At 39.3% G+C, this 27019-nt stretch overlaps 1 protein-coding gene and 1 long non-coding RNA gene across 3 annotated transcripts in view; one reads left to right on the forward strand and one right to left on the reverse strand.

The window, feature by feature from the left end:
- LOC308547191 overlaps positions 1-7257 on the reverse strand; it is a 180649-nt gene extending 173392 nt beyond the window's left edge. The window contains exon 1 of the long non-coding RNA XR_013997465.1: positions 7177-7257. This is a non-coding gene — a long non-coding RNA (uncharacterized lncRNA). The remainder of the gene's footprint in view (positions 1-7176) is intronic.
- Positions 7258-7435: 178 nt separating this feature from the next.
- MED30 (mediator complex subunit 30) lies at positions 7436-22469 on the forward strand. Of its 2 annotated transcripts, none has more exons than XM_081116281.1 (4): positions 7436-7787; positions 14707-14865; positions 16794-16898; positions 22205-22469. In XM_081116281.1, exons 1-4 carry the CDS (start codon positions 7611-7613, stop codon positions 22298-22300), a joined length of 537 nt encoding a protein of 178 aa, XP_080972407.1. In that variant the 5' UTR covers positions 7436-7610; the 3' UTR covers positions 22301-22469. The 2 variants fall into 2 exon arrangements, with proteins under 2 accessions (XP_080972407.1, XP_080972408.1); XM_081116282.1 differs by having other exon boundaries at positions 7459-7787; positions 16797-16898.
- The last annotated feature ends 4550 nt before the right edge of the window (positions 22470-27019 follow it).

A 27019-nucleotide genomic window follows, 5' to 3' on the forward strand; every position in this document is an offset into this window, starting at 1 on the left:
TTGAATGAAAGACTGCAATTTATTATTTCCTATTACCATATTCTTACCTGGTATATACTGTTTATTGATACAAATTCTTTTTCACAGAGAGATATTCCATGTAAAATATTATGTATATTAACAGGAATGATAACTTTTTAAATAACCAAGTAGCACATTGCAGTAAGCTAAACATGGGAATTATGAGATGGAATCAATTCTACCAACAACTAGCTGTTAACTTCTTGGCCTTGGTTTCCTCATCTGGAAAAAAAAACCCAAGAGACTGAACATGCTGATCTTTTCCAGCTTTGATTTTCCCCAGTAAAATCAATATGTATTATACTTTTATATTATATGCCAACATAGTTTAAATTTTTTAATCTACTTTTTACCAACTAAAAGTGTTAGCAATCAGAAGGAAAATTCCATGTGCACCTGCATCTTTGCTAAGATACTCAGTCTTCCCCTCCTTACTCTGGATGAAGTGTCCAACCTCTTATTTAAGGCCAACCCTCTCCCACACCCAACCTGGACATCAGGCTCCATCCCCTCACCTTTTGTCAGGGAATCTCCCCCACTTGCTCCTGCATCATTTCTCCCTCTTTATTGGATCATTTCCAGAAACATACAAACATGTTGTGATTTTTTTCCATCCTATCAAGTTAAAGAAAAATTCTCTTGGCCCTACATCTGCCTCCAGCTACCCCCTATTTCTCTGTCCCTCTTTTAGAGAAAAATTCCTGAAAAGCATTCTCGATATATTCGCTGTCTGCAGTTCCCCTCTTCCAATGATCTCTAAAGTATTCTGCAACCAGTCTTTTGGCTCCTTCATGCTAATAAAACTTTTTTAATGTGCTCATGATCTCCAGTGACCTCCACATGGTTGTTCCTCACCTACTTTTATTTATTTTTTTCTCTTAGCAGCATGGGGCATGTTGATTGCCCACTTCCTCGAAATACTTTCTTAATTGAGGTCCCAGGACACTCTCCTCTCCCTATTTTGCCTCCCACCTCACTGGTCATAGCTTCTCAGGCTACTGTTTCCATTGTTCCTCATTTCCTGGATCTCTTTGTTAATTCTAACCCCAGGATATGTTTATTGATTTTAGAGAGAGAGGGAGGAATAGAGAGAGAGAGAGAAAGGGAGAGGGAGAGAGGGAGAGAGAGAGAAACATTGATGTGAGAGAAAACATCGATTTTTTGTCTCCCATATGTGCCCCAATTGGGGATTGAATCTGCAACCTAGGTATGTGCCCTGATAGAGAAATCGAACCCACAACCTTTTGGTGTAGGGGACAACACTTCAACCTACGGAGCCATACTGGCCAGGCCTTTTTTTCCTTCTGTATTTCTATTTCTTTTCTCCTTTTCGTTCTAAATCTTTTAAAAATCACAACTGACTTTTTTTTTTCAATTACAGTTTACTTTCAACATTATTTTATATTGGTTTCATGTGTACAGCGTAGTGATTAGACAGTCATATACTTTACAAAGTGTTTCCCCCAAGGTTTCTAGGACCCAGCGGCACCATAGATAGTTATTACAATATTATTGACTCTATTCCCTGTGCTGCACTTTACATCCCCATGACTGTTTTGTAACTACCAATTTGTACTTCTTAACTGAATCTCTTAATTTTATAGTGTTCCAGGGATCAGATCATCCTAACTATATTCATGGTGTTAAATACCCTCTATATTCTGATAACTCACAATTGTATTTCTAATCCAGCGATTTTCAACCGGTGTCCCATAAGAATTTTTAAAACCTGACTATGTGGTCAGCAGCACTGACCTCTTTTCCCTTAGATGGTCAGACAAAAAAATGACAACAGCCAACACAACAATAGCCGTCTATTGTGAATTAATCAAAATCATAACTACTTTCTTTGTTAGATCAGCAAGAAATACATTTTTTGGTGTGCCGAAGAATTTTAGTAATTAGTTTATGTGCCATGAGATGGAAAACCGCTGCTCTAGCCCAGCTCCTCCCCTAGACTCCAGATTCTTGGGGCCAACTGCCGACCCCTTGGGTGTCTGGTGGACTTTTCTTTCATAGTGTACTCCTCTCATGACCTTCTGTCACAGTTAATAATGTCATTCCTGGTGCTCAGGACCCAGCTCTGCATTCACCCTTGGCTTCTCCTTTTCTCATTCCACTCAGCAAATCCTTTCTGCTCTCCCTCCCAAATATACTCGAGTGTGACCAGTCCTCGCCTCTTCCCCATCAGTATGCTGGTCCAATTACTCTTTTGTCCCTGTGATCCTGGTCTCCTACAGTCTATTCAGAGACATCCTGCTAAAGTAAAAGACCATTTCTCTCCTCTGCTCAAACCAACCCCCACCCGTGTCCTACTTAGAATAAGCACTTTACCTGAGGATACAGCGACCTCAGTCCAACTGCCCCTCCCATCCCCTTGCTGGCTATGTGACAGCCCCACCAGCCTACCTGCTGTGCCCTGAACGTGCCAGGCAGCTCCTTCCTCAGGGCCTCGCTACTCAGGGCCCTCCAACCACTGGCCAAGTAACAGAGATAACATGTTAATGAGTTTCAAACACCTGGAATGCTTTTTACTCAGGTACCCCAGAGCCTGATCCCTCATTTCCCTTAGGTCCTGGCTCAAAGATTATCTATCATGTGAGGTCTTCTCCCACTATCATAATTAAAACAACACAATCTCCTTTCTCTGATTTATTTTTCTCCATAACCCATGTTAACACTGGCATAGTACATACAGGGTGGGGCAAAAGCAGGTTTACAGTTGTTTGTATGGAAAATAATACAATTAATAAATAATAATACAAGAATGAACTCAGTGTTTCGCATACTCACAACTGCAAGCCTACTTTTGCCCCAGCCTGTATTTTACCTTTTGGTTTATTATTTTATTAATTTAATAATTTATAGGCAGCAGTGTTTCTTTTCTTCAATGCTTTAGCCTGGGGCCCAAAACAGTGTCTGACACATATTAGGTGTTAAATAAATAACATTGTCTGAATCACAGAAAGAAAAACCATCCTAGCCTTTTCAGAATAACTAAGTTAGTTCATAGAAACAAATGGAATAATTATGTTATAGATAGAAAATAATTCTTGGACAAAACCCCCATGTTTTTAACTGGGAAAGATGGTTTCTTAAGAATATATAAACCTTCCCTGATTCTGGTATGTTTATCCATTAATCTTCGTCTCTTCTTTTGTGAAACAGCAAGGAAAAAAAAAAGCCTTGTTAAGTGAAAGCAAACCATTGATCATACAAGACAGAGAACAAGTTGTTAATGAGTTTCAAGTTGTTACCATTTATTTTTATGTGCTAAGGTACAATTGAAGGTGCTAATAGATCTCTTAAATTCTGTATGATTTTGAACTGACATGGTTATTTCAATGATTCACTTGATCTCACTAAACATTTTCCCAGGGACTCAATTCATTTCAACAAGCATTTATTGAAGGCTTGTGTGAGCAAATACCTGGAGTGCACTTTTTGATAAAAAAGAACTACCAAGGGAGATGAGACTGGGCTTCCCTTTGTAATGCAAATAAAATCCTTCGGTTCTCAATTTTTGTGCAAGTCTGGAAATATACTGCATAGAAGATAACCACTTTATGAGGGACCAGGAGCCCCCTAAGTCAGTGAAAGTAAGTGATACTCATGTCAAAATAATATGGAAGGAAAGAGAGACATAGTATAGAATTGGAGCCTGAGTGGTAGGGTGATAGAGGTGGGAGGGAGAGGGCTTTGTCAACAGAAAGAAAAGGGTTGGTGTCCCCAGTTCCACTCCTTATAAAATATTTGACATTGCTCATGTGTTTAACCTTCTTAAGACCCATTCCCAAGCATAGGGAAATAGAATTTAAAAAATATTTAGTTCATGTGGACATACAGATTAAATGTAATACATGTAAAGCACCAAATACAATGTCCGACACATATTCAATAATGGCAGGTATTAAAACAAGCAGGAAAAAAACCAGATATAGTCCATTTATTAACAACCCACTTAAGACCCAAAATATTATTCTGTGATGCTTAGGAAAACTTTGATACTTTTGGTCTCTCTCCCAAGCACGTCCCCAACCTCCTATATGTCCTTTCATGTGTCTTGATCACATACATTCATGAAGAAGCAGAAAGTAAAATAGTTACCTGACCTCTACACCCCTGCTCTGGCTCCACAGAAACCAGAGTGAGGAATGAAAGTGATAATGGAGCACAGGGGGAGGACCCCCGTCTGGGGGGTGGCGTAACTCCCTTACAGACCAGTCCTCCCACTCATTCCAGCTACAGACCCCGGGGAAAAATCAAACCTGAGGATTTTAAGGCCAAGTAAACAAAAGCCGGCAGACTGTGGCGGGCAGTAGAAATTTGGAGTAGCAACAACCATGGCGTGAGTTTTGTGTTTTCTTCCTGCTTTGCCCCAAAGTGGGGCTGCAGGTGCAGAGTTTTAATGCAGCACAGGCAACTAAAACTACATGAGTCCCCCCCCCCCAAAAAAAATCCACTCCCCCCATCACCATCTTTCTGGCTGGAAGAACTAAGAAAAGAGCCTGGGCCACCGCTGGAGAGAGGGAAGGGAAGGCCAGAGGGAGAAAGCTGAGAATTAAACCCCCTAGTTCTACGTATGGAAACTAACAGAGGCTCAGGTTGCCCCTCTAACCTTACATATGTGGGGCAGATTTAAGGCAATGGTACATATATTTCCATTTTTATAAAAGCCCGCCCTAGCGAGTCTGGCTCCGTGGTTAGAGCGTCAGCCTGTGGACTGAAGGGTCTCAGGTTCGATTCTGGTCAAGGGCACGTACCTCGGTTGCAGGCTTGGAGCCTGCGGGAGGCAACCAATCGATGTCTCTCTCTCACAACGATGTTTCTCTCTCTCTCTCTTCCACTCTCTCTGAAAAGCAATGGAAAAAAGATCCTCTGGTGAGGATTAAAAAAATATTTTTAAAAAGTTTGGAAAAAAACCCAAGAGACGTTGTGGCAGAGTCCCATGCTAGGAATTCTGGCGGGAAAATTACTCCTTGTATTGTTTCACTACTTACCTAGAAGTATCAATAATCACAAAGGCCTTATAATTGTTTTCACTAGTTTGTTTGACGAGTATAGAACTTTAAAAGGAGTGAAGTATTTACTTCTAGCACAACAAAGGAAAACCCATCAACTGGGATGTGTGGTTGTAAAATAATCAACCACAAACCATAGGAAAGTGCATATACAGCTTGACTCCTTTCATCCCAAACCATGCTTGTCTAATTAAAGCCTTGTGCCCTCATTAAGGGTGTTGACAAATATCTCCTGATCCTGGCAAAGCATTTCTGAATCCTGGACTTTGATTGCCAATAACTGACACATGGAGACATTAGATGCTTAAATAGTCCAAAAACAGTTAAGCAGGGCTAACAAATTCTCTCAACCTGGGGGAGGAACCGTTCTTGGGTGTGAAGTTGTGATTTAATTCATGCGTTTCTTAAGTATGGAATTCTAAGTATGAGCATTTGTGAAGCAAAGGAAACCTTTACTAATGAACCTTTCGGGACCAATTAGCACAGTTTGTTAAATTGGAATACTAATTAGGTAGGCAATAGTCTAAATCAACCTAAATGCATGTTAGTTTGACCAATTACAGGTGCCCAATAAGTGTTTGTTTAAATTCAATAATTCTGTGTCTAGAGGGACTATGCCTGACACGAGTGGTTGGATTGAAAAATATAGGCTGTTAGTCATGAATAAATTGTGCATAAACTGGGGTATCTCAATATAGCTACTGGAAGGCAAGATCATGGCAGTGAGGGCTTATGCATATAATGCTGAGCATTTTTTCAGGTACCTGTTGGCTATTTGAATATCTTTTTTGGGAAAAAAAGCCTATTCTGAACCTCTGCTGATTTTAAAAATTGAGTTATTTGTTTTTTTGCTATTGAGTTGTAAAGAGTTTCTCCTATATTTTGGATATTGATCCCTTATCTGATATATGGCTTGCAAATATTTCCTTCCATTCCATAGGTTGCCTCATTTTGTTGATATTTTCTTTTGCTGTGTAAAGGACCCTCTTCTTTTAAAGACAACCACCAATAGCTTCATGTGTCACCCAAACTTATAGCCCGTTAGCTAGAACCTAGTGAAGTGGCCTCTCCGACGTGCAAGGAAGGCTGAGACATACAGTCTTTACCCTGGGTGCCCTGCTAACTTCCAGATGTTCCATTGCTGAAGAGCAGACCCTGGAAAGCATTTGGAGGCCTCCTCACTTCAGGTGTGAGCCCTGGCCTTCCTTGTCCCATGACCCCCTCATAGAAACACTCCAGTGTCCAGCACCTTCTCCCATTCACCATCAGGGCCCAACTTACTCCCTTCAGATTGTCCCTGATCTCCTAAACTGTTAGCGCATTAATATCAGGACCTTGAACTTTTCCTTCAAGACACTCCTCACAATCATTAGTGTTCTGCCTGTTCCATAACACTCTATCTCCATTTCTAGCATCCAGCACGTAGTAGGTGCTCAGGAAGTATCTGTCACATGGTAACTGCTCACTAAGGAGCTGTAAAGGCACTCTTTAAACTTCCTACAATGGCTCTTCTGTCATTTTTTAATAATAATTTCCTGTAAGTCTTTACTAATGGAGTGTTCAGATACTTCTAAAAATGCAGTAATTTTGTGACCACCACCCTTTTCCGGATTCTTGACTTTTTTGGTCCCCTTTGAAAATGGGCAGTAAGAAGCAGGTGGGAGAATGGTTTTAATTTTTCTTTCATTTATAATGTCACTCAACACGCATTTAGCAAGCGCCTTCTGTGTGCCAATCACTAAGGCTGGAGAACACAGTAAGTGAATAAAACAGGCACAGTATGTTTTTATGGATCTTGCCTACTCGTGTGTGTGCATAAGAAGATGAGGGGAAGTCAGAAAGTAACAAACCGAAGATTATTCAGAACATCGTAATAACAGCCACATGCAGGAAGGGGGGTGAGTGTGATTTTCTGCTTGGGGCGATCGGGAAGCTTCGCTAATAAGCCGACCTTCGCGCAGGAACCCGCAGCAGCTGGGCGCCTGGGTCGGGTCACAGCGCAGCGCGCAAAGCCTGGAATTTCGTTTTCTAAATTCAAATCGCAGGTCACCAGTTGCAAGCCTGCGACTCAACAAGTCAAACTAGCCGCTCTGGGCTCTCCTCCTACTTGTAAAAGGACAACAGTGATACAAACCTCACAGGCTGGCGACGAGAAAATGCCCATCGAGGAAACGCACGCAGAGCAGCTCGAACAGGAATCCTCACCCCAAGCTGAGGACCTGGGAAACCCACGCTGGAAAAGCCTCCCCCACCAGGACCACCCCCTGGCGGGAGTGCAGCTGGTGATTGGCTTCTCGACCCGTCCGTCCAACCCCGCCCCGGGCGTCTGGCCCAATAGCGGCCGGCCGTGCGCCGAGGCTGTTCCCAGGGCCCGCCGCGTGGGCGGTGCCCAGGACGTCGGCTGACGCGTTACGTCACGGGAGGCGGAAGTCACGGCCGCTGTTTTGAAATCGAGCCGCCGGAGCCTCACGAGCTCCTGCCCGCGCCGAGGCCCGCAACCCTCCGACGTCCCGAGGACCCCCGGACGCCTCGTCTGCGGCCCCGCGGGCCTGAGGCCGCAGGCGCGCCATGTCCACCCCTCCGCTGGCCGCGTCCGGGATGGCGCCTGGGCCCTTCGCGGGGCCCCAGGCTCAGCAGGCCGCCCGAGAGGTGAACACGGCCTCGCTCTGCCGCATCGGGCAGGAGACGGTGCAGGACATCGTGTACCGCACCATGGAGATCTTCCAGCTGCTGAGGAACATGCAGGTGGGCGGCGGCGGGCGGGCGCGGGGAGCGGTGCCGCAGCGCGGCGGGGGCGCGGGGGTAGCGCTCCCGGGGCCCCCGGCGTCGGCGGGGCAGCGCTGGGCAGACGTCGCGGGCCGGGCCGCCCCGCGTAGGTTCCTCAAGGCCGTGTCCGCGCCCGGGAGTCCGCCGTGTCCAGGGCGTTTTCCAGAACGGGACTCTGGGCGACGAAGGCCGCGGGTTCTGGACTGCAGCGGGCTCTCCGGCCGCCGGCCAGCCTGCACCGCGCGTTACCGGGGAGCCTCGCGCCGCTGCCCGCTGCGGGTTCCGTTCGCTTTCCTCTCGCCTTTTTCCAGCAAAATGCTTTCTGAGGGCCTCAGGGGTTGAAGAATTCAGACCCTGCTAACCATTTTTGTTAAACAGCTGGGTCTTGGTGTCACGGGCGTACAATACAATGCATTTTTGTAAACGTTTTGACATCGGCGCACACCTGTTGGAACCATCGCCTCGCTGGGCAAAGTTTCTTCGCGCGCCTTTGGCATCTTGACCTCGGGCCCCTGTCCGCAGGCAGCCTCGCGTTTGCTTTCTGGCACCATACGTTTTCTAGAGTTTTGTATAAATGGGATCCCTCACTGTGTAGTCGTTTTCGTCTGGCTCCTTTCACTCATGTATCAATAGTTCGTTCCTTTTGATTGCAGAAGAGTGTTCCATTGTTTGCATGTATCACAATGTATGTTCATCTGTTGAGCATTTGGGTCGTTTCTGCTTGGGAGTCATTATAAAAACACTTCTACGAATGTTCCCCTGCCGTGTGAACATGTGTTTCATGTGTTTCATTTCTCTCAAGTAGGCAGGTGCCCAGCGGTGGAATTGCTGGATAAGAAACTTTTCCAAAGCTCTGCACCACTTGCGTTCCCAGCCTCAGTGTTGGAAGCTTCCAGTTACTCCTGGCCTCGCCAGCACTTGTCATTGTGTGTCTTCTCGCTTTGCAAATACTTTCTTGCAGCCTGTGACTTGTCTTCAGTCTCTTCACATTGCCTTTGAAGAACAGGCATTTTAAATTTCGATGGAATCCAATTTATTAATCTGTTCTTTAACAGACTTTGCTTTGGGTGTCATACCTAAGACATTTTTGCCTAAGTGGAGCTGACGAGTATTTTTTCCTATTTTTTTTCTTCTGGAAGTTTTATAGTTTTAGGTTTTACATTTAGGTCTACGATCCACATTGAGTTAATTTCTTTATATAACGATAGGTATGGATCCAAGGGCACTTTTTTGCATTTGGATATCCAATTGTTCCAACAACCTTTTGCTAACCCATTATTCTTTATTGAATTTGGGGGGGTGACATTAGTTAATAAAATTACATAGTTTTCAGTTGTATGATTCTATAACACATCATCTGTATACTGTATTGTGTGTTCACCACCCCAAGTCAAGTCTCCTTCCATCACCATTTATCCCCCCTGTACCCTCTTCTACGTCCCCCCACTGGTCATTACCATACTTGCTAACCCATTTTTAATGCTTGCTCATCTTACTACTATGTGATGTGGATTCTGTGATTCAGAGAGGCAAAGGGATTTGCCCAGAGCTGGTCAATAACCAGGTAAATTTGAAACCAGGTCTCCAGGCTCTTACAGTTCTTATTTCTACGGGTGCATTAAAAAGTGGTTTATTGCCTTTTTTTTTTTTTTAAGTTCTTGAGATTTTTTCCCCCCTCCTTATTTTAAAAGTAATTCAGTTGTTTAGAAATCTTTGAAGACCATGTCAATAAGTGTAAAACAATACAAAGGCAATCTAAGAGAAGATATGAAATCTTTGGTGAGTATTTTAAAAATCAATATATTAATATCTAAAATGATTAAAGTATGTATTAAATCATCTCTCAGAATTTAGCAAATACAGTTGGCCCTTGAACAATGCAGGATTAGGGTGCCAACCACCAGCGCAATTAAAAATTCCCATATAACTTTTTAAAATTATATTCAGCATTTTATTTTTGCTGTTCACATTTTTATACCATGTTGTTATATACTATAGAAAAGTGCATAATGAGAACAACAACTCCCATAACAGACCAACTTCTGGGCTAAAAAGTTCTTCAGATAAAAGCCAGTATCCATTTTATATCAGTGTACACCCCCATAAAACTTTTAAGTCAGCCCTCCATATATGTGGATTCCCAACCATGAATTGAAAATGTGTTTCTTTACTTTTAACATGCTGCATCCATTACTTGGCATGCAACATGTTAAAAATAAAGAAACACATTAGGACTGGAGAACTAATAGCTAATATTTATCAAGTACTTTCCTTGGTAAGGTACGCTGTTGTAAGAGCAATTCTAAGGAGTATTTTTATCTGTATGTTACAGTTAAGGAAACAGACTTAAAGCAGAATTTACCCAACATCACATATGACTAGTAGCTCTTCCTATGAACCTCTTTACAGTACTAACTTGCTGCCAAACAATTTTTAGTACTGAAAGAGACAGAATACACATCCATGGCCAACACAGGAAAAAAATTTAACATTTTAAAAAATATATAAGTAACTAGATTACATGTGGATATATATTCAAAATCAATTTGAAAGAGACTGATGGTTATTTCTTTGTGGCTTTCATAAGTGTGAGTTCTTTGGCTTAACTCATGTAAGACCCTTTGGGGTATATTATAATTCGCTGTTAAAGAAACAACAGTGTGCCGCTTCATTTCCAGAAAGCTAGAAGTAGTAGTGATACAAACAGGACTACATATAACTTATTTTTGAGAGTATTCACATCTTAAAAATGATCTTCTGTATTGCTAATCAAGAAGGGTGAATTGCCGTAAGTACAGCTGCTGAGATTATTTCTAAGAGTTTGTTTTAGAGAAGTGCTACTTGATTAGGCAGACTCTTCTGAGAAAAACATCCACATACACATTTTGAATAAAATTTCAGGGGGTTTAAGAGATGTTTCCCCAAGGACTCCGGGATCCCAGTTGAGAATGCCTCTATAAGAAAGTACTGCTGTGGTTCTATTTATTATCCTTTACATCTTTGAAACAGTTTCTTTGAATATATAATACATTCAAAATTCAGAAATCGAAAAGGACAATACATTGAACATTCTGCCTCCCACCCCTCTCTGCTAGCTGTCTACCCCCTTCTCCACAAGCAAGGGTTGTTAATAGTTTTTATTACTATTCTTGTGTATCCTTCCAGATAGTCCATGCATGTTTAAGCAAATGTATGTGTATATTCTTTCATTTTCCTCCCTTTTGCACAGATAACAGTATATTACACACATTTTGCACCTTGCTTTTTTCATTTGGTATATTTTGGAGTTTATTCATATTCATACAGAAAATAATTCCTTTTCTTTTTAAAGTGTATAGTAATTCACTGCATGGAAATACTATAATTTGTTTAACCAGTTTTCTACTGAAGGGCATTTAGGTTGCTTTTAATCTCTGACTATTATACTACAGTGAATAACCTACAGAAATGCACAAGTGGACCTGTAGGATAAATTCTTAGAAATGGCTACGTGCTTCTATAATCAGATGTATTTTGAACAGTTGCCCTCCATGGGGGTTGTACCAGTTTATGCTGCCATGTCCTGACCAAGACCAACAACCGAGCTCTAACACAGTTATATTTTTGGATCTTTGATCATTTGATGGGTAAAAATCTACTTTCTATTTTTCCTATTTGGAATGAATTTGAACATCTCTCTTCTTATAACTTTTTCTTCAATTTTTATATTTAAAACTTTGATACATATGGAATTTAGCCTAGAATAAAGTGAGAGGTATAGCCCTGGCCTTTTTCCAAAAAAGTAAGGCTGATTGAATAATTCATTTCCTCCCTCATTGATTTTAGATGCTACTTTATACAAATCAGTCTATTTCTGGATGTTCTGTTCTCTTCACTTAGCTGCCCGCCTGTCTTAGGCAGTAATGTCAAACTTCTACTTATTGAGGCTCTATATTGTGTTTACACTTTCTTTTCAGGCTTGCCTTGGTTATTCTTATTTTTCTACATGCACTTTACAATCAGCTTGTTTAGTTCTGAGAAAAACCTGTTCACATTTTTAATCGGTTCATTTAACTTGGAGAGATCTGACATCAGTATTATATTGAGTCTTAATTACCAAGAACGTGGAATATCCTTCTTTGTGTCCCTGTGAAGTAAGTTTTCATTTTTATCTTGGAATTTATTTTATTTTATTATTATTTTTTTTTATTGATGTCAGAGAGAGGAAAGGAGAGGGATAGAGAGATAGAAACATCAATGATGAGAGAGTGATTGATCGACTGCAGCCCGCAACCCGGGCATGTGCCCTGACCCGGAATCAAACCCGGATCGCCTGGATCCTAGGTCGATGCTCAACTGCTGAGCCACGCCCGGCTGGGCTATCTTGGAATTTTTTAAAAATTTATTCCTAGATATTTTATCTTTATTGTTGCTGTTGTAATTAGGGTCTTTTCCCTTCTCATTTTCTTTTGTTTTTACAGATGAAAGCAAAGCTCTTGATTTCTGTCCATGAACTTTGCACCCACCTCCTTCTTGAATTCTTTTATTGATGGAGCACTTTCTCATGTCGTTTGTAGTGATGGTTATACCACATCCTTTTTAATGTTTCAACTTTTCTTTCTTTTTCCCCCTCTAACTGCATTGGCCAGTTCCTCCAGAATGGTGTTCACGCGTAGTATTAGTGGTCTTAGTAAGCATCCCAGTCTGTTTCTGACTTCATTGAGAATGCTTTTAATGTTTCCACATGAATCATGGTGCTGACTTTTTAACTGGGATAAATGTGTTTTACCACATTGGGGAGTGTTTATTAAGAGTTTTATATTCGTTTTAAGAATAGATGTTGAATTTAGTTGAATGCCTTTTGGGTCTCTTGGGGTATGTTTATGGATCTTCATCAGCAATCATGAGGAGGATTATTGAGCTTTTTGGCTAAATATGTGCACTACAGTGTATACCAAAGGATCTTAGGCACTGTAGTAACGTGACCTCTGTAGTTTAGGAACCTTGTTTTTCATGTTCACTGCTCTACCCCAGCTTCTAGAACAGTGCCTGACACATGAAGAGTGTGCAATAATTTTTTTTGATGGAATTAATTATTCCTTTCTTTGAGAAGCTGAAATTGTATATGTGAAAACTAATACTCAAACTTACTAAGTAGGTGAATTTAAGGAGGGTGATTCTTTGCATTTCAAAATGATTTTGTTTTCCTTTGTGAAAAAATTTATTAAGCATTCTTTTTTAGAATGCTTCTAAATGAATTTTAAGTATAGATTTATTTGGAAAATAACTCATAAAGCAAAATAATTCAGACGGTACTTTAAAACCTTCTGTTTGTTAGTACTATACTAAATACAGTGATACAAATGTGAATAAGTTCCGGTCTTCCCTAAGTAGAATATATGGTCAAAGTAGTAAATTTAGTAAATGCTATAAAAAAGGTACCTAGTGCTTCCGTATGTGAGATATAATCATTATACTCCTTACTGTCACCCAAACAGGAAAGCAGGGATCCTTTGAAATGGTTCTTTGACTGCTAGTGTTTGTAAAAGTTCATAAATTGGAAAGCTTAAGAGGAGCAATCCTACATTGTACTAGGGAACTTTTAATTCCTTTCTCCTTTATTTTTATTAATTCAGCCTGTGGTAATTTTTGATCACATTTCTTTGAGGTTCTGTCCTCAGAATGTTTTAATGCTTAAGAATTTCTGAAAGTCCTAACTATCTCATTTCAAATAATTTCAGAAGATCCATCTCCTTATTTTTGAAAATTTGAAAGTGAGAAAAGCAGAAATTATTCAAGTGTATCAACTGTGTAAGCATTTCCAGCCTTTTTCTCATGTTTATGGTTTTACCTCCGTGTAATAATAGTGTGTCCTGTTTTCCTTTTTCTCCAAACATTGTATCATGTACTTTTTTTGCATTTTTACTTCATCTGTTTAAAAAAGAAGAAAAATGAACTGAGGTTTAGAAAAAAAAAAAAAATGGACTGATATAGTTATTAGTAAGTAGTTGGTTTTGTTACTTTAATCCCCAAGATAAGTATAAGGGTGAATGCTTATAATGAAAGCACCTTCTATACTAGAAAACAGGTTATAAATGTCGTTAATTCTAATGTTGGAATGATTTTGCAGAAGGGATTGTGAAAATAAAATGTAAAGGTGTACAGAGAAAGGAAGATTTTTGTTCATGAGTTTCTGCAAGGCACAAAAGGCACGAATTTAGTTATAAGATCTAAATAAATAATGATCAATTTCTATTTATCTGTGATTTTATTTTATTACCTACATATATTTGGCTTCTTTGGATAAAATTCCTGAATTAAAAATGCATAAGCATCCAAGACAGTTATGGTCATAGCAGTTACCTGTAATAATTTATTAATGATGTTCAAGTTCGGATCGATTTGCACCTATATGTCCTGCTATATGTTCTTTTCTAAAGTAAATCTTTCGGTGACAGCTTTTTACTTTAATGTGTGCCTTGAGCATCTTAATGATCAGAGTTAAGGTATCTTGAGATTATATTGCAACAGGAGCAGCATATTATTACTTGTCTTCTGAAAAGTCCTCTCTTCATTTATTTCTTTTCTTCTTTTTTAAAAACTGTATTTTATTTTTAACTTCCTTGTTGAGTTTAGCCACTTGCTGTCTTTCTGTAATAGTAAGTAAATTAAAATTGTACATTTTTAAGTATTTCACCAGGTCAGAGGGGCTCATCACAAAAGTTTTTTCTGGTCTGTTTTATAGCACTGAAACAGTATGCCGAGAAGCTCAGAAATAAGCACGAATTACTCTTAAATTCTTAAAATTGCACTTGATTAACTGTGAGGAACTATTTGCCTCTATGCAGTGCTTAAAAACTGTTGGCTAGCTTATAGCAAATTGTGACTTTATTTTTGTTGTTTTGTTTTTCCTGATAAGCTCCCAAATGGTGTCACGTACCACATTGGAACATACCAGGATCGGCTAGCAAAGCTCCAGGATCATCTGCGCCAGCTTTCTATTCTCTTCCGGAAGCTGAGGCTGGTCTATGACAAATGCAATGAAAACTGCGGAGGGATGGATCCCATTCCAGTAGAGGCAAGCTTTAGTGGTGGAGGGAGGGTGAATGTAAGATGTAAGATAGTTTCAGGCATTTGTAATGTTTTCCCTTCTTCCTGACTCCTATTTTTGCAGTATTTCCAGGTTTTGAATTATATCAGTTTTACTTTTGACTAGAGAAATGGAAATATGATATAAATATATGTATAGACTATGTATATATAGAATTACTATATTTTCATGTTAATAATTTTCTGTAGACTAGCATACAGGCTTATTAGTGAATTTTGGTGGTTTGAATGAGAGGTTGTCCCTGGGAATTTTTATCGTTGTTGTTAGTGTTGCCTTTTAATTAAATCAGTGTATGTTTTGTTTTTTGTTTTTTTGTGAGAACTTTAAAAGTATTGTCAAACACTTTTTAAATAGTTTTCATATGAGTTCTTTATGGAGAAAAGTTATGTTTTCATCAATAATTTAGATTAGCTTAGTGAATCACTATAGTTTTAAAATATATTCTGTAAATTTAACCTTGGATCCTAGATATATTTTAGTTAACTAGGTTTATGATATTGTTATAGATGTCCCTTTCCTGTTGATGGTTTATATCTCCGCCACCAGAGGTAGCTGGAAAGATTTGGGTGTTGTCTCACTACATATAAAAGACAATTTCATGTGATCAGTGCTTTCTTTTTGAGTGATCAGCACGTAGGGATGAACAGAGAACAAGGAAACTGAGAACAGCCTGAAAAGAAGTAGTCAGAGATGCTGGAGAAAGATCAGAAACGTGGTTGACAAGTTGTCTGAGGCTGTAGAGAAGTCCAGGAAAATAAGGACTGAAAACTGTCCCGTAGATTTTGCTGGAGGACTGTCATTGTATATGAGCAGAGCTTCAGTGAAATGGCAGCAACCAGAAGTCAGATCACAGTGGGCTGAAGCCTGAACAGGAAATAAGGAACCGGAGCCAGTGGATTTGGGTGTTTCAAGGAGCCCAGATAAAAAGTGAGAGAGGAGAGCAGGAGATGGAGGGAGGGTTAGAGTCAAGGCTTCTTTGTTTTGGCTTTTCCTCCACGTGGGAGAGGTCGGAATATGTGTGGGTGATCAGGAGGAAAACGGTAGGCAAGGTTGGGAGGCAGAGGAGCAGAGCACAGGAATGGAGACGAGCAGCTTACAGGGGGAGGGCCAGTGTGCACAGGAGGGAGGAAAGGGAAAGAGCGGTGTGGGTGTGGGGAAGTTCTCATTGTCCTAGGAATGCGAAGGTTAGGCACATGACTTCTGGTTGTACCAACTATTTACCTGGAACCTGTTCCTGTATTGGTAATAATATAAGACTGTTGGGACTGGATGATTCCTGAAGTCTGTCACATCTCCGAGGGGCTTCATCAAATAAACTTCATCACAAACCATACATACTTAATTATAATTCCCCTGGAAGTTTCAAAAAACCCCAAAAAACAACTTCCCCCGATCAAAAGAAGTTAAGACATCTAGGAATTTGCATAGGTCCTTAGGTTCTAGATGGGAAACCAGTGACATTTATATTTATATAATGCACATCCATGAAGTTGCCTTCTTCCTCGTATGGATGAAAGAAAGCCTGTTCTGTCCCAGTGGACTATGAATTTCTTAGGTGTGGGAATCACAACTCATGCGTAATTATTTTTGCAGTGTCTCACTCAGTGTCTGGCAATTGAATATTTGCTGATGGAATGAGCAGGGTTTAATTAACTGTATGTAACAGCTAGTGTTACAGTGGCTATTTTGCAACAGAAACCTGAAAAACTGTGCAGAATGCACTGAAATGATAAGCTTCTCCCGCACGCTGTTACTTTAGACCATCGCCTAAGTTAAAATTTCATTTCATGCTAGTAAAAGTCTAAACGTTGACCCTAACCTGACTTACTACCTGTGCGGGTGTAACTGGGAATTTGCGTCGCGTTTGGACTTTTAACTGCTTTTGTCACCTCCAGCAGCTTATTCCGTATGTGGAGGAAGATGGCTCGAGGACAGACGAGCGGGCTGGCCCCCCGCGGTTTGCGGGAGAAGAGAGGCGGGAGATTGCGGACGTGAACAAAGTGAGTGCCCCGCCTGTGCATCTCATGGTTCCGGGTCACGGGTCACATTTGCAGGGGGACGTGTAACCGAGAAACGTAATTGGACTTGTAGAGTTACATGCAGTGGTTTGTGGGGCAAATTGAACTCACTCAGAGAACAACCGGGCACCAAAAGGTAAGCGGAAGGGTCAGCTGAACAGTCGGAAGGGAGACCGCAGATCCGCGCAGTCAAGCTCTTAGGTGAGCTGCATGAGCACTCAGTCGCATTTACTGTTTTCTTTTTCTAGGCGCAGTTCTAGCTCTTTAGTTTACAGCATATTTGGAGTGACAAAAGATAAAAATTTACAAGTAGGAAATGTGAATGTCTCAACGCCTGACTGAGAAATCAGTAGAGTTATCAAAGCATTACCTTTCCCTACTCCCCCTGCCAAAAAAAGTTCCAAACTTAAATGTACTTATTGCTGATATTTTCAGAAGTTCAGATGTTCAGATGGTTCTCATGAAATACATAGAAACAGGGAAAGTTGTTAGTTCTTTCAGTGGTAGAAACATGCCCACGCTTACCAAAGCCTAACCAATAGCACAATAAATAAAATTACCAGTTTCACACTTTCAGGTACAAATCCCCCTGTCCTGCCCCTGAAATTTTAATTCTAGTTAATAGAATTCAGCAGGGTGTTAACAGTTAATCCACCACAAAGAATTTTCTGAGGTACATGAGGATATGTATAATATGTAATGTCAATAGATTAAATTGGGAAACAATTTTTTTCCTCAAATTTAAAAGACATTTGATAAAATTCAAATGTTGCTGATTTAAAGAAAACATAAACCTATTAAAAGATAGTATCTTTTTTTTAGTCCTTTTGTTTCTGATATATAGCCCATATTTTTCATGCATAAAATAAGATGCCTTATACTACTATATTTATTATTAATTTAGAAGTTATAGACAGTACAGAAAGAAACAAACTTTAGGAAATGGGTTATAATATGTACAAGTTTATTAACTTTGTTAAGCTTGTACATATATTGTAGCTCAAGCTTGTTAAGTGCAAAGAAGCTCAGTTGATAAACAACTGCAGTCAGTCAGTTCGATAAAAAGGCTTAATATAAGATGATACCATTCTCATGATTAAACCAGTTAGGTTATAAGATCCTTTTCACAATTGCAACAACAAATGGTAAGTGGTTCGGATTTATATCAAGGATATGTGTGACTAAACTTATTAAGATACATAAAGGAAGTTTTGAATAGTTAAAAGAACATAAAAAGTTCTTATGTGGTTAATAAATACCCTAAAAATGCCAATCTTATTTCATAGTTTTAATGTAGTAACAATCCAAATCCAAATAGGCATTCTCTTAAAAAATACACAAAAATAAGACTTTAGTGCAACAACAATCAAAAAACAAATCCAAATAAAATCCAGATGGGAATTTTTTCTTCAGAGTACACTTAAATATCAAAGAAAACACTGATAAGAGTAATAAGTCAGCACTCTTTGTTTTGTAAAATTTAAAACGTTGTATGAAGCACAGTATAAAAACAGTAAGTGTGAAATACCGGCACAAGAATAGACAGATTAGTAAAATAATAGCCAGAAAAGTAGTCTTTCTATTGCATATGTGAATTTAATATGACACAAGAGGGATTATGTGGAAAATTAGTCTTTAAAAACAGAAACTTTGGGGGAAAATTAAGCTAACTTTTATATTACCACCATATGTCAAAATGAATTTCAAAGTTGAAAGTAAGACCTGCAAAACAAAGTATTGGAAAATTAAAAGAAAAATGTGTATCAAAACTAAGGAGAAAGGAAAAAGATGGATAGATTTTATTAAATAAAACTTTAGGATTTTTTTAAAAGGAGAAATACAAATTAAGAAGACTATTTCCAGCAGATTCGACAGCAGTGAAGGAGCATGAACACATGGTGGAGAGCGCTGGTGGGAATGAGGTCGGGATTTAGGTCATGACGAGACCGCATGCGGTGGTCCAGAGGCGAGGCAGGCAGTTACTGAACAGTGCTGTGTTCAGCACACTGGCATTCTATGTATGACTTCACAGCAGATGTGTCCTATTTATTTTTCATCTCTGTAATAAGGATATTTTTTATAAAATACATTGAAATATATAGAAGTAAAATACCATTGTAATGTTAACTATAATTTTAGAGTGCCACATGTGACATATAGTTCATTCTCTCTCATAGAAGATTTTATGATATTTAAAATAAGCTCGTGTAAAAACAGTAAATGCAGTTAAGTTGCAGGATGTAAAAACAATATACAAAAATCTGTTGCATTTCTGTTCACTAACAACGAAATGTCAGAAATGAAGAAAACAATCCCATTTATAACAGCACCAAAAAAGAATAAAATCCCTAGGAATAAACATAAGGAGGCTAAGGACCTGTATACACTGAAAACTATAAAATGCTGAAAGAAATTGAATAAGACCCAAAAGAATGGAAAGATAGCCTGTGTTCATGGATTGGAAGAATTGTTCAAATGTCCATACTACCTAAAGCATTCTACATATTTAGTGCAGGCCCTATAAATAAGCCCAATGGCATTTTTCACGGAAATAGAACCAAAAAATCCTCAAATTCGTTTAGGATCACAAAAGACCCCAAACTGCCAAAGCAATGCTGAGAAAAAAAACAAAGCCAGAGGTATCGCATTCTGTGACTTTAAACTGTACGACAAAGCTAATCAAAACAGTATGGTTTTGGCAGAAAAACAGACACACAGACCAGTGGGACAGAACTTAGAGCCCAGCAATAAACCCACATTTATTTGGACAACTAATTTTTTGACAAAGAAGCTAAGAGTAGAGTTGGGAAAGGAGTAGAGGGCCACAGCAAAAGGATGAAACGGGACTACCTCACACTGCATACAAAATTGACTCAGGATGGATTAAAGAAACGTGGACGTAAGACCTGAAACAATAAAATACCCAGAAGAAAACATAGGCACTAAACTTATGGACCTTGGTCTCAGAGGAATTTTTGTGAACTTGACCCCAAAGGCAAGGGAAGTAAATAAGCCACATAAAATAAGTAGCTTTACATATCCCTTAGTTGACCCTTATTCAGCCATTTTCAAAATATTACTGTATTGTTGTGTACTTGAAATTGTATAGAACACTGGTGGGGTGTGTTTACTATTTGAATCCACATGATGTGCCTGGTTTCTGACCACCTATGTGACTACCATAATGCCATGAATCTTTGGAGCGTGAAATTTGTAGTCGGCATTTGACGTAAATCATCAGAAGACAGAATGGCTTAGTTTCCATCATCAAACTTTTGGCTCATTTAAATACTTTTCATTTTCTTTTCATATTTTGGAATCCATAAGCCCTAGTGCCCAAACAAGTGGTTGAGACTGTGTGTTTTAAGAACATAAGAATGGGTTCTCTGTTGCTTAAATATTCTGTTGATGGTAAAATGAAACTGACCAATTGTCCCAGCCATTGTATGGATATTAAGTTACACGGCATGACTTAGCATAAACCTATTTTTTTAAGTATCTACTCTGCTTACACATTCACCTGTTAATGTAACAAATCAGGCACAGCTGATGGATTTTGATAATAGCAGCTGTCAACCTCCGTTAAAATCAGTCAGTGGCAAGATTGTATATATTAAATTCTGTATCACGTCATGAAAATTTATTCACAATTTAACCACTAATAAGCAGAACTGTCAGCTTCGCTGTTGATAGTTTCATGATGTGTTTTGGCTCTAGGTAGTTTACACGTACTAATTTTTTTAATTTAAAACTGCGCACCTTTGAGAAAAACCAAGTACCTTATAATACAGGTGGAACAAAAGTAGGTTTACAGTTGTGAGTACATGAAACAGTTTATTCTTATATTATTTATTATATTATTTTCCTTAAGAACAACTATAAATCTCCTTTTGCCCACCCAATATCATACTTTAAAAAAGTTTTTTTTACTATGTTTTTCCCATTTCTCCCTCCATACCCTCTCCCACCTCCACCCTCCCTTTCCGTAACCTGCTGTCCATGTAATTTTTATTACTATAGCCTAGAGTTTAATATTACCAGGAAAATATACATTGTTTAGTTCTCTTACACTATTTTTAAAGAATTAATGAGGCTCATTTTTTTAAAACAAGTATATCAGAATTTATATTTCCAAATGAGCCTTCTTGAAAGTAGTCATATTGGTAAGGTGTGCGCTGAACCCAGTGGCGCAGCCATTGTGGCAGCCCTCTGCAACCTGTTTAGATACTGATTTTAAGTCTGTTTTTAACCATGTAAGAACATAATTTTATCACTTGTAATTATTCCTTAATTTATGTTGAAATTTGATTACAGAGTTCTTAGGCCTTTTTATAATGAACATGTACTACTTTATGTTGGAGGTATTTTAATATAGTTTCTTTAAAATTATCTGAGCAAATATATTATTTCCAAATGTAATGTTTCCAAAAGGTTATTGACGAGTAATGCTTATTATTATAATAGCTAGTAAACACTGACCAGAAGTTCTCTATTTTTTAATCTTGTTTTAGGCAGACATTTGCTACATAGGATTTGAGGAAAGGATACTTAAAGTTTATAAACTATAGTCTGGTAGAAACCCAGACACAGAGATACAGAGACAGGTGCCATGTGCATGCAGGGCAGCCAGCAAATCTCAGGTGTTGAGATTACATCGGGGACTGTGCTCTTTGGTCCTCAGTTTTCAGAATTAGAAGCAGACTGCTTCACATTTGGACAGTGACTTCTGCCACATTTTTGAAAGACCAATTGCATCACGCATTGCATTTTTATTTTACTTTATTTCCTGCATTGATATTTTCTAACACTTTACATGAATCAAATCATTTAATCCTCATATCAACTCTTCCGAGATGGGTTCAATTATTATCCCCATCTTTCTGACCTGGAAACTGAGGCACAGAGAGGTTCAGTAATTTGGCCAACGTCATACGTTTAGTGAAGGAGCCAAGTATAAGCCCACAGCGTCTGGCCCTGCAGACTGTGCTCTCGACCATTATGTTACACTGCCTCTTGGAAAACCTATATACTTAGGTTTTTTTAACAATTAAATATTTGAAGGTGGAAGTAGACAAGCAAAGGGAGGTGGAGGCAGGAGCCAGGCCTCTGTGGGCTGAGTTAGAATTCAGTTCATTATGCCTTTCAGTGAATATTTGTGGCCAGAAAAGGGTTGAGACCTTTCACCTGAAGGAAATGTTCAGCTTAGCTGTCTCGAGTCCTAACATACATTTAATCTTCTGACTTCATGGTCTATATCTCATTTTTTGTAAATTCTTTTGTTTCTACAGAAACTCAAACAGAAGAATCAACAGCTGAAGCAAATTATGGATCAGTTACGAAACCTCATCTGGGACATAAACGCCATGTTGGCAATGAGGAACTGACCTGAAGCTTACATTTCCCGTTCACACTTCCTTACACCGTTTCCCCCCAAGTGTTTTTTCCCTTTGAGGAAGATTATTTATCTGTTTGTATTCCAGTCACTGGAATTAAAGTCCCTGTTTTTACATTGTGGTTTTACATTAAAGTATTCATCGGCAGTCCTTTTTTTAAGCTATTGATTCTGTGAAAGATTATTATAATAAACTTTGACAGGGTTTGTGTTTTGGTTAATCTTCGTGAATAATTGTTTTTTAAAAGCAAAATAAGTTTTGTAAATAAATTTTTAAATTTGATCAGTGGTTTTGCTCATTTCATTATGCTTTTAGGAGAAAAGTAAAGGTGTAAACATTTTTTGCAGATGAAACTATCAATCTGGTACAGATGAATTAAAATTAAATATATAATTTACCATTTCAGCTCAGTGTTTGGTCTTAATTGGAATGATCTGTCTCTGAAAGGAAACAGATCAGTTGAGGATGGCACAAACTGAAATCACGACTGTGCTTGTTGGCTGCCTGCTTTAGGCTAAGAAGTGATTCCTTATTTGATTTTCCAGATACACCCTAATATTGAGTGCATTTTGGAAACAGTAAATTTTTAAGAGTTTCAAAGGAGATCTACATGACAAGTGCGTTTGTAGATTAGTAGTTGGTCAACAGTTAAGTCCTTTATAGTCTGCCTACAGGAGCTGGCCGCTCAGATTATAAAGTATCCTCAAGTAAAAGCGTCAGGTTCTTCCCAGGAAGGACTTTTCCAGCCTGATCCAAAGCCCCTACCTTTCTGCCCTCGGTTTGGACTCTGAAATACTGCTATTTGACTTCTCCTGTGTATGGATCAAGTTTTTCTGGAAGGTTACACAGGAAATGGTTTCTTCTGGGGGAAGGAGGAGGGGGGACCCAGGTGGTTGTAGACCCTTTGGTACCTTTGAAATTTTATAGTCTATGCAAATACTGCTTATTCAAAAAAACAGGTAAATTTTCATTTTAAGTAATGCAGATTCCCACCTGTAACAGTAGCAGAATCACAAGAGAAGCCAAGCCATGCGGGCATCGTTAGTTATACCCTCTAACTGTACATATGTCACAGGAAACTCCTGAGCAAGCCCAGTGTTGGTGAGAGGGAGCTGACTGCCCACCGTGGGAAGCACTGTAACCACAAGGCAGAAAAAAAAAGGTATATGAAGCTATGACAGCAAGAATTAGGACCAATAACCCAGTCTACCCGCCAGTAGTCTGTAATATCTAAGGATATTCCAGTGTTATCACACTCCTTAGATCATTCAGTGTTGAAATGTCATCTTTTGGGCCTTGGTTCAATAGAGAATATCTCTACTGTGGAGCGACCATCAACGAATCTACACTCGGCTAACATCTGTAGCCCCAAGTTCTGGGAGGTGTGTTCTCCACCCTCAAAACTGACATCGGTTTACCCAGTCACTCGTGAGTCTGCCTGGGACCAGTTAGGAAGGTGTTAGGGGTTATTCCACACACAGATCCCACTAACTCAAAGTTTCAGCTTTTTCTTGAGGGAGAGCATGCCTGTAGATGGAAGAGCCAAGGAATGATTCAGTCGTGATGCGTGGCCTTGCGCAAGTTAATCTCAGTTTTCTTGTCTGTAAAATGACAGGTGGAATTTGTTGATTTTCTGTTCTATGTTGGAATTCTAGTTAACATTTTAGAAATCTATTCAAGATGGCTTAAGCCCAAAGGGGGGACTTACTAGTTCCTGGAGCAGGAAAGGATGCTAGAGAAGAGCTAGGATCAGAAGCTGCAGGAACCAAGGCTTCGGGAATTAGAACCTAGGTTTAACACCCCAGAGCTCTCTATGCCCACCCCAAATTTCTGCTTCTCTCTCTTTGCTCCATTTTCTCCAACTGCAGACAGACTTTCTCCAAGCGGCAGGAAAGATGACCTTCCACTGGTGCCCCAGAGGCTGGCTCATGCCCCCACTTTAAATCGAGAACTCAAATGCATCCTCGTTAGCACAGCTTGAGCCATAAACCAAACTTTGGAACAATTGTGTAAATGGGCACTATAGTTACAGTGACCTAGACCTAGGTTACAAGCCCATCTCTGTGGCCAGGAATTGGGTGTGCGAGATCTTGGAAGAACTCCTGACCAGGGAACAAATGTTATTAGAAAGAAAGGGAACCAACCAGGAAAATTTGCAAGAAAAACAACTGCAAGCACACTCCACTGATGTTCTTCTTGGTTATATAATAATATGTTAGATATGAGTTGTTCAGTTCTCCAAAAAAAAAAAGTTTACAGAAAAGCAAATGCGTCAATGACTATTATGAGAAAATTATTTATCTTAGTTTTTCTGAATTTATGGACTTCTGTGTTGACATTTTTTCTTTGCAGCTATTTTGTTTGTTTTTAGCTGTTTCCATTCCTTGCAATGTGATCTTGTCAGGTTTTGGTCTGCCTGGGTTAAAGCACAGATAGGAAAGAGCTGAGAAGAAAATAAAACGAAAGCGCCAGCATCCCGGTAATGACATTCCCTTTAAAGTGATTTGGAAACGTAAGGCCCTGATCATTGAGACATTAGATCCCTTGGCACCGTTACAGGCCAAAATGTGTTAACTTGACATTTTGATGTAGCTCCAGTTTGAGTAATTCATTTTCTTAAATTCCCAAGGAAATTTAAGCTAGATAGAGAAGACTTTCAACCTTAAAATAAAATGTGTGCTTGTTCTAAAGCTCAAAGAGTTTGTTATCCTGGCTGTTCCTAAATTTGTCCAACAAAACTGGATGCCTTAAAATTTTTCTATTCCTTTAAAACATGAATGGACAAAAAAGACTGATTTTTTTTAAGCCTAAAAGTATTACTAAGTTAAAAGTATTTTAGATGTGTGTGTATATATGTATTTTTTAACATGGTAGCAGTCTTGAATACTTATATGTTTTATCCCTTCAAGAATTAGAGTTAATAGATTTATTTACGTTAATATTGTTCATATTTTTACATGAAGTTGACATTGTGCAATAAGGTATTTACATCAATAAATGTTGCACTGATGGTTTGAGCTTTTTTCCCCCAAAATTCTTATTGTCATCAATATGTAATTTGCATTCCAAAAACTACTAGAAAATTTAAATCTGTATTTTCTCTGTACTTTGAGGTCTTCTTCTACTATGACACCTGCATTAACTTTTCCAGACATCTTTTCGAGGCAATACCTCTTCAACTTTGATGTGCACAAGAATCACTTTGGGAGCACTTTGAAAAATGCAGATTATGGGATTTACTGCAAATGTACTAAATTAGAATCCCTAAGATGGGGGATCTAAAAATCTGCATATTTAACAAGTTTTCCACGTGATCTGTCACTAACATGGAAAAATATTATACTATGCAGTTTAGTGATAGTCATTATAAGTATTTTAATTCGAAAAACTTCAAAAATAGCAGTGCTGATATAAAATACAATGTATTATGCTATATTTAGAGTTATAGCCTTTTGAGGATTTATAAATAATACTCTGTATCAGCAGTTCTCAATCTTGGCTACACACTGGAGTTGACTGGGGCAAGGTTAAAATGGGATTACACCCAACACAAGTGACATCACTTTCTCAGAGAGAGAGCTGCACGCCCATGGTCCCCGCAGCACCACCTGCAACAGCCAAGATACCGTCTGATTTTTATGTCACAGATTTCAGTTTGGTTACTGGCCATTCATTCTGAGCTTGTGTAGCCTTGAATGTACAATGCTGTGAACGTGTGGAAAGCCTAATATTTCCCCAAAGAAATTGCAACTTGGTAAGGCCCCACACCTAAATTCTGTTCCCTTAAGATTGTTTTCAAGCCATAATTTCAGACTTCCTTAGGGTGGAGCTGCCGCAGAACTTAGTCCATGTCATGTTTCCCAACCCAAACTACAGCCTGTCTTGTGTCTAAGCCGGAGGTCTTAAGCATTTAAGAACTATTAATGTGGACTCTCATTTCTGCTGGGGTCAGGTCCCCAATTTCTTTCAAAATTGCTCAAACACGGGTATCACTTTTCTTCTGTCGACTCACTTATTGTCTGAGAAGCTCCAGGGAGGCTCTGCCTGGACATAAGCAGTCAAGCTCTCATTTGAGGACACAGAGGGGACCTCTGGTTCCCCCTCTGCAGTTTCTTTTTTTCATTGACGAAGTTCTGCAGATGCCAGTTGCCCCTCTTCCCCTGAAAACATTCTGCTCCCTCAGCTCCCTGAGAACACCATGCTGTTTGGACCCCAACCTGCTGTGCCCTAGTCGGGGAATTGTCCCCAGTCAGAGAGGTCAATCTGATATGGGGCTCACCTTGTGAGTATCCCTGTTCTTATGTATCCAACACCTAAATGCATTCCTTATATATTTGCCCAGTTTTACACAGATTTACAATATGAGCACTCCTCCTGTACCAGATATATAAGTGGGAGATTTTCTTTGGGGTGGAGTGCAGCGGGGAGCAAACCGTATGCAGAATATCATAGTCTTTTCTTGCCAGAGAGAATTCACTTTTATTTCTAGCAGATCATCTTTACCAATTGAGAATACACCATTTTCCCATCTGGGTTTTTCTGAGTTATACGAGAGGTATTCTATTTCAGGCGCAGCTTGCTTGCTGATGTTCATGGGTGCCAACAGCAGCCTGGGCTGTTTATATGAACCTCTAAACTGTGCACACCTAACCTCAGATTCTTGCCTCCAAGTCTTCATGAGAATTGGGAAATTTTTCTCTAGTCCTCTGA

Source organism: Miniopterus schreibersii, assembly GCF_964146895.1.
Source record: "Miniopterus schreibersii genome assembly, chromosome: 17".
NCBI classification, from domain to species: domain Eukaryota; kingdom Metazoa; phylum Chordata; class Mammalia; order Chiroptera; family Miniopteridae; genus Miniopterus; species Miniopterus schreibersii.

Excerpts from the sequence above, each read along its gene's own strand:
- MED30 (XM_081116281.1), top strand. The coding sequence starts at position 7,611 with ATGTCCACCCCTCCGCTGGCCGCGTCCGGGATGGCGCCTGGGCCCTTC. Across the intron at positions 7,788-14,706 it reads AGCTGCTGAGGAACATGCAG|CTCCCAAATGGTGTCACGTA; the intron begins GTGGGCGGCGGC and ends TTTCCTGATAAG. Across the intron at positions 16,899-22,204 it reads AGATTGCGGACGTGAACAAA|AAACTCAAACAGAAGAATCA; the intron begins GTGAGTGCCCCG and ends TTGTTTCTACAG.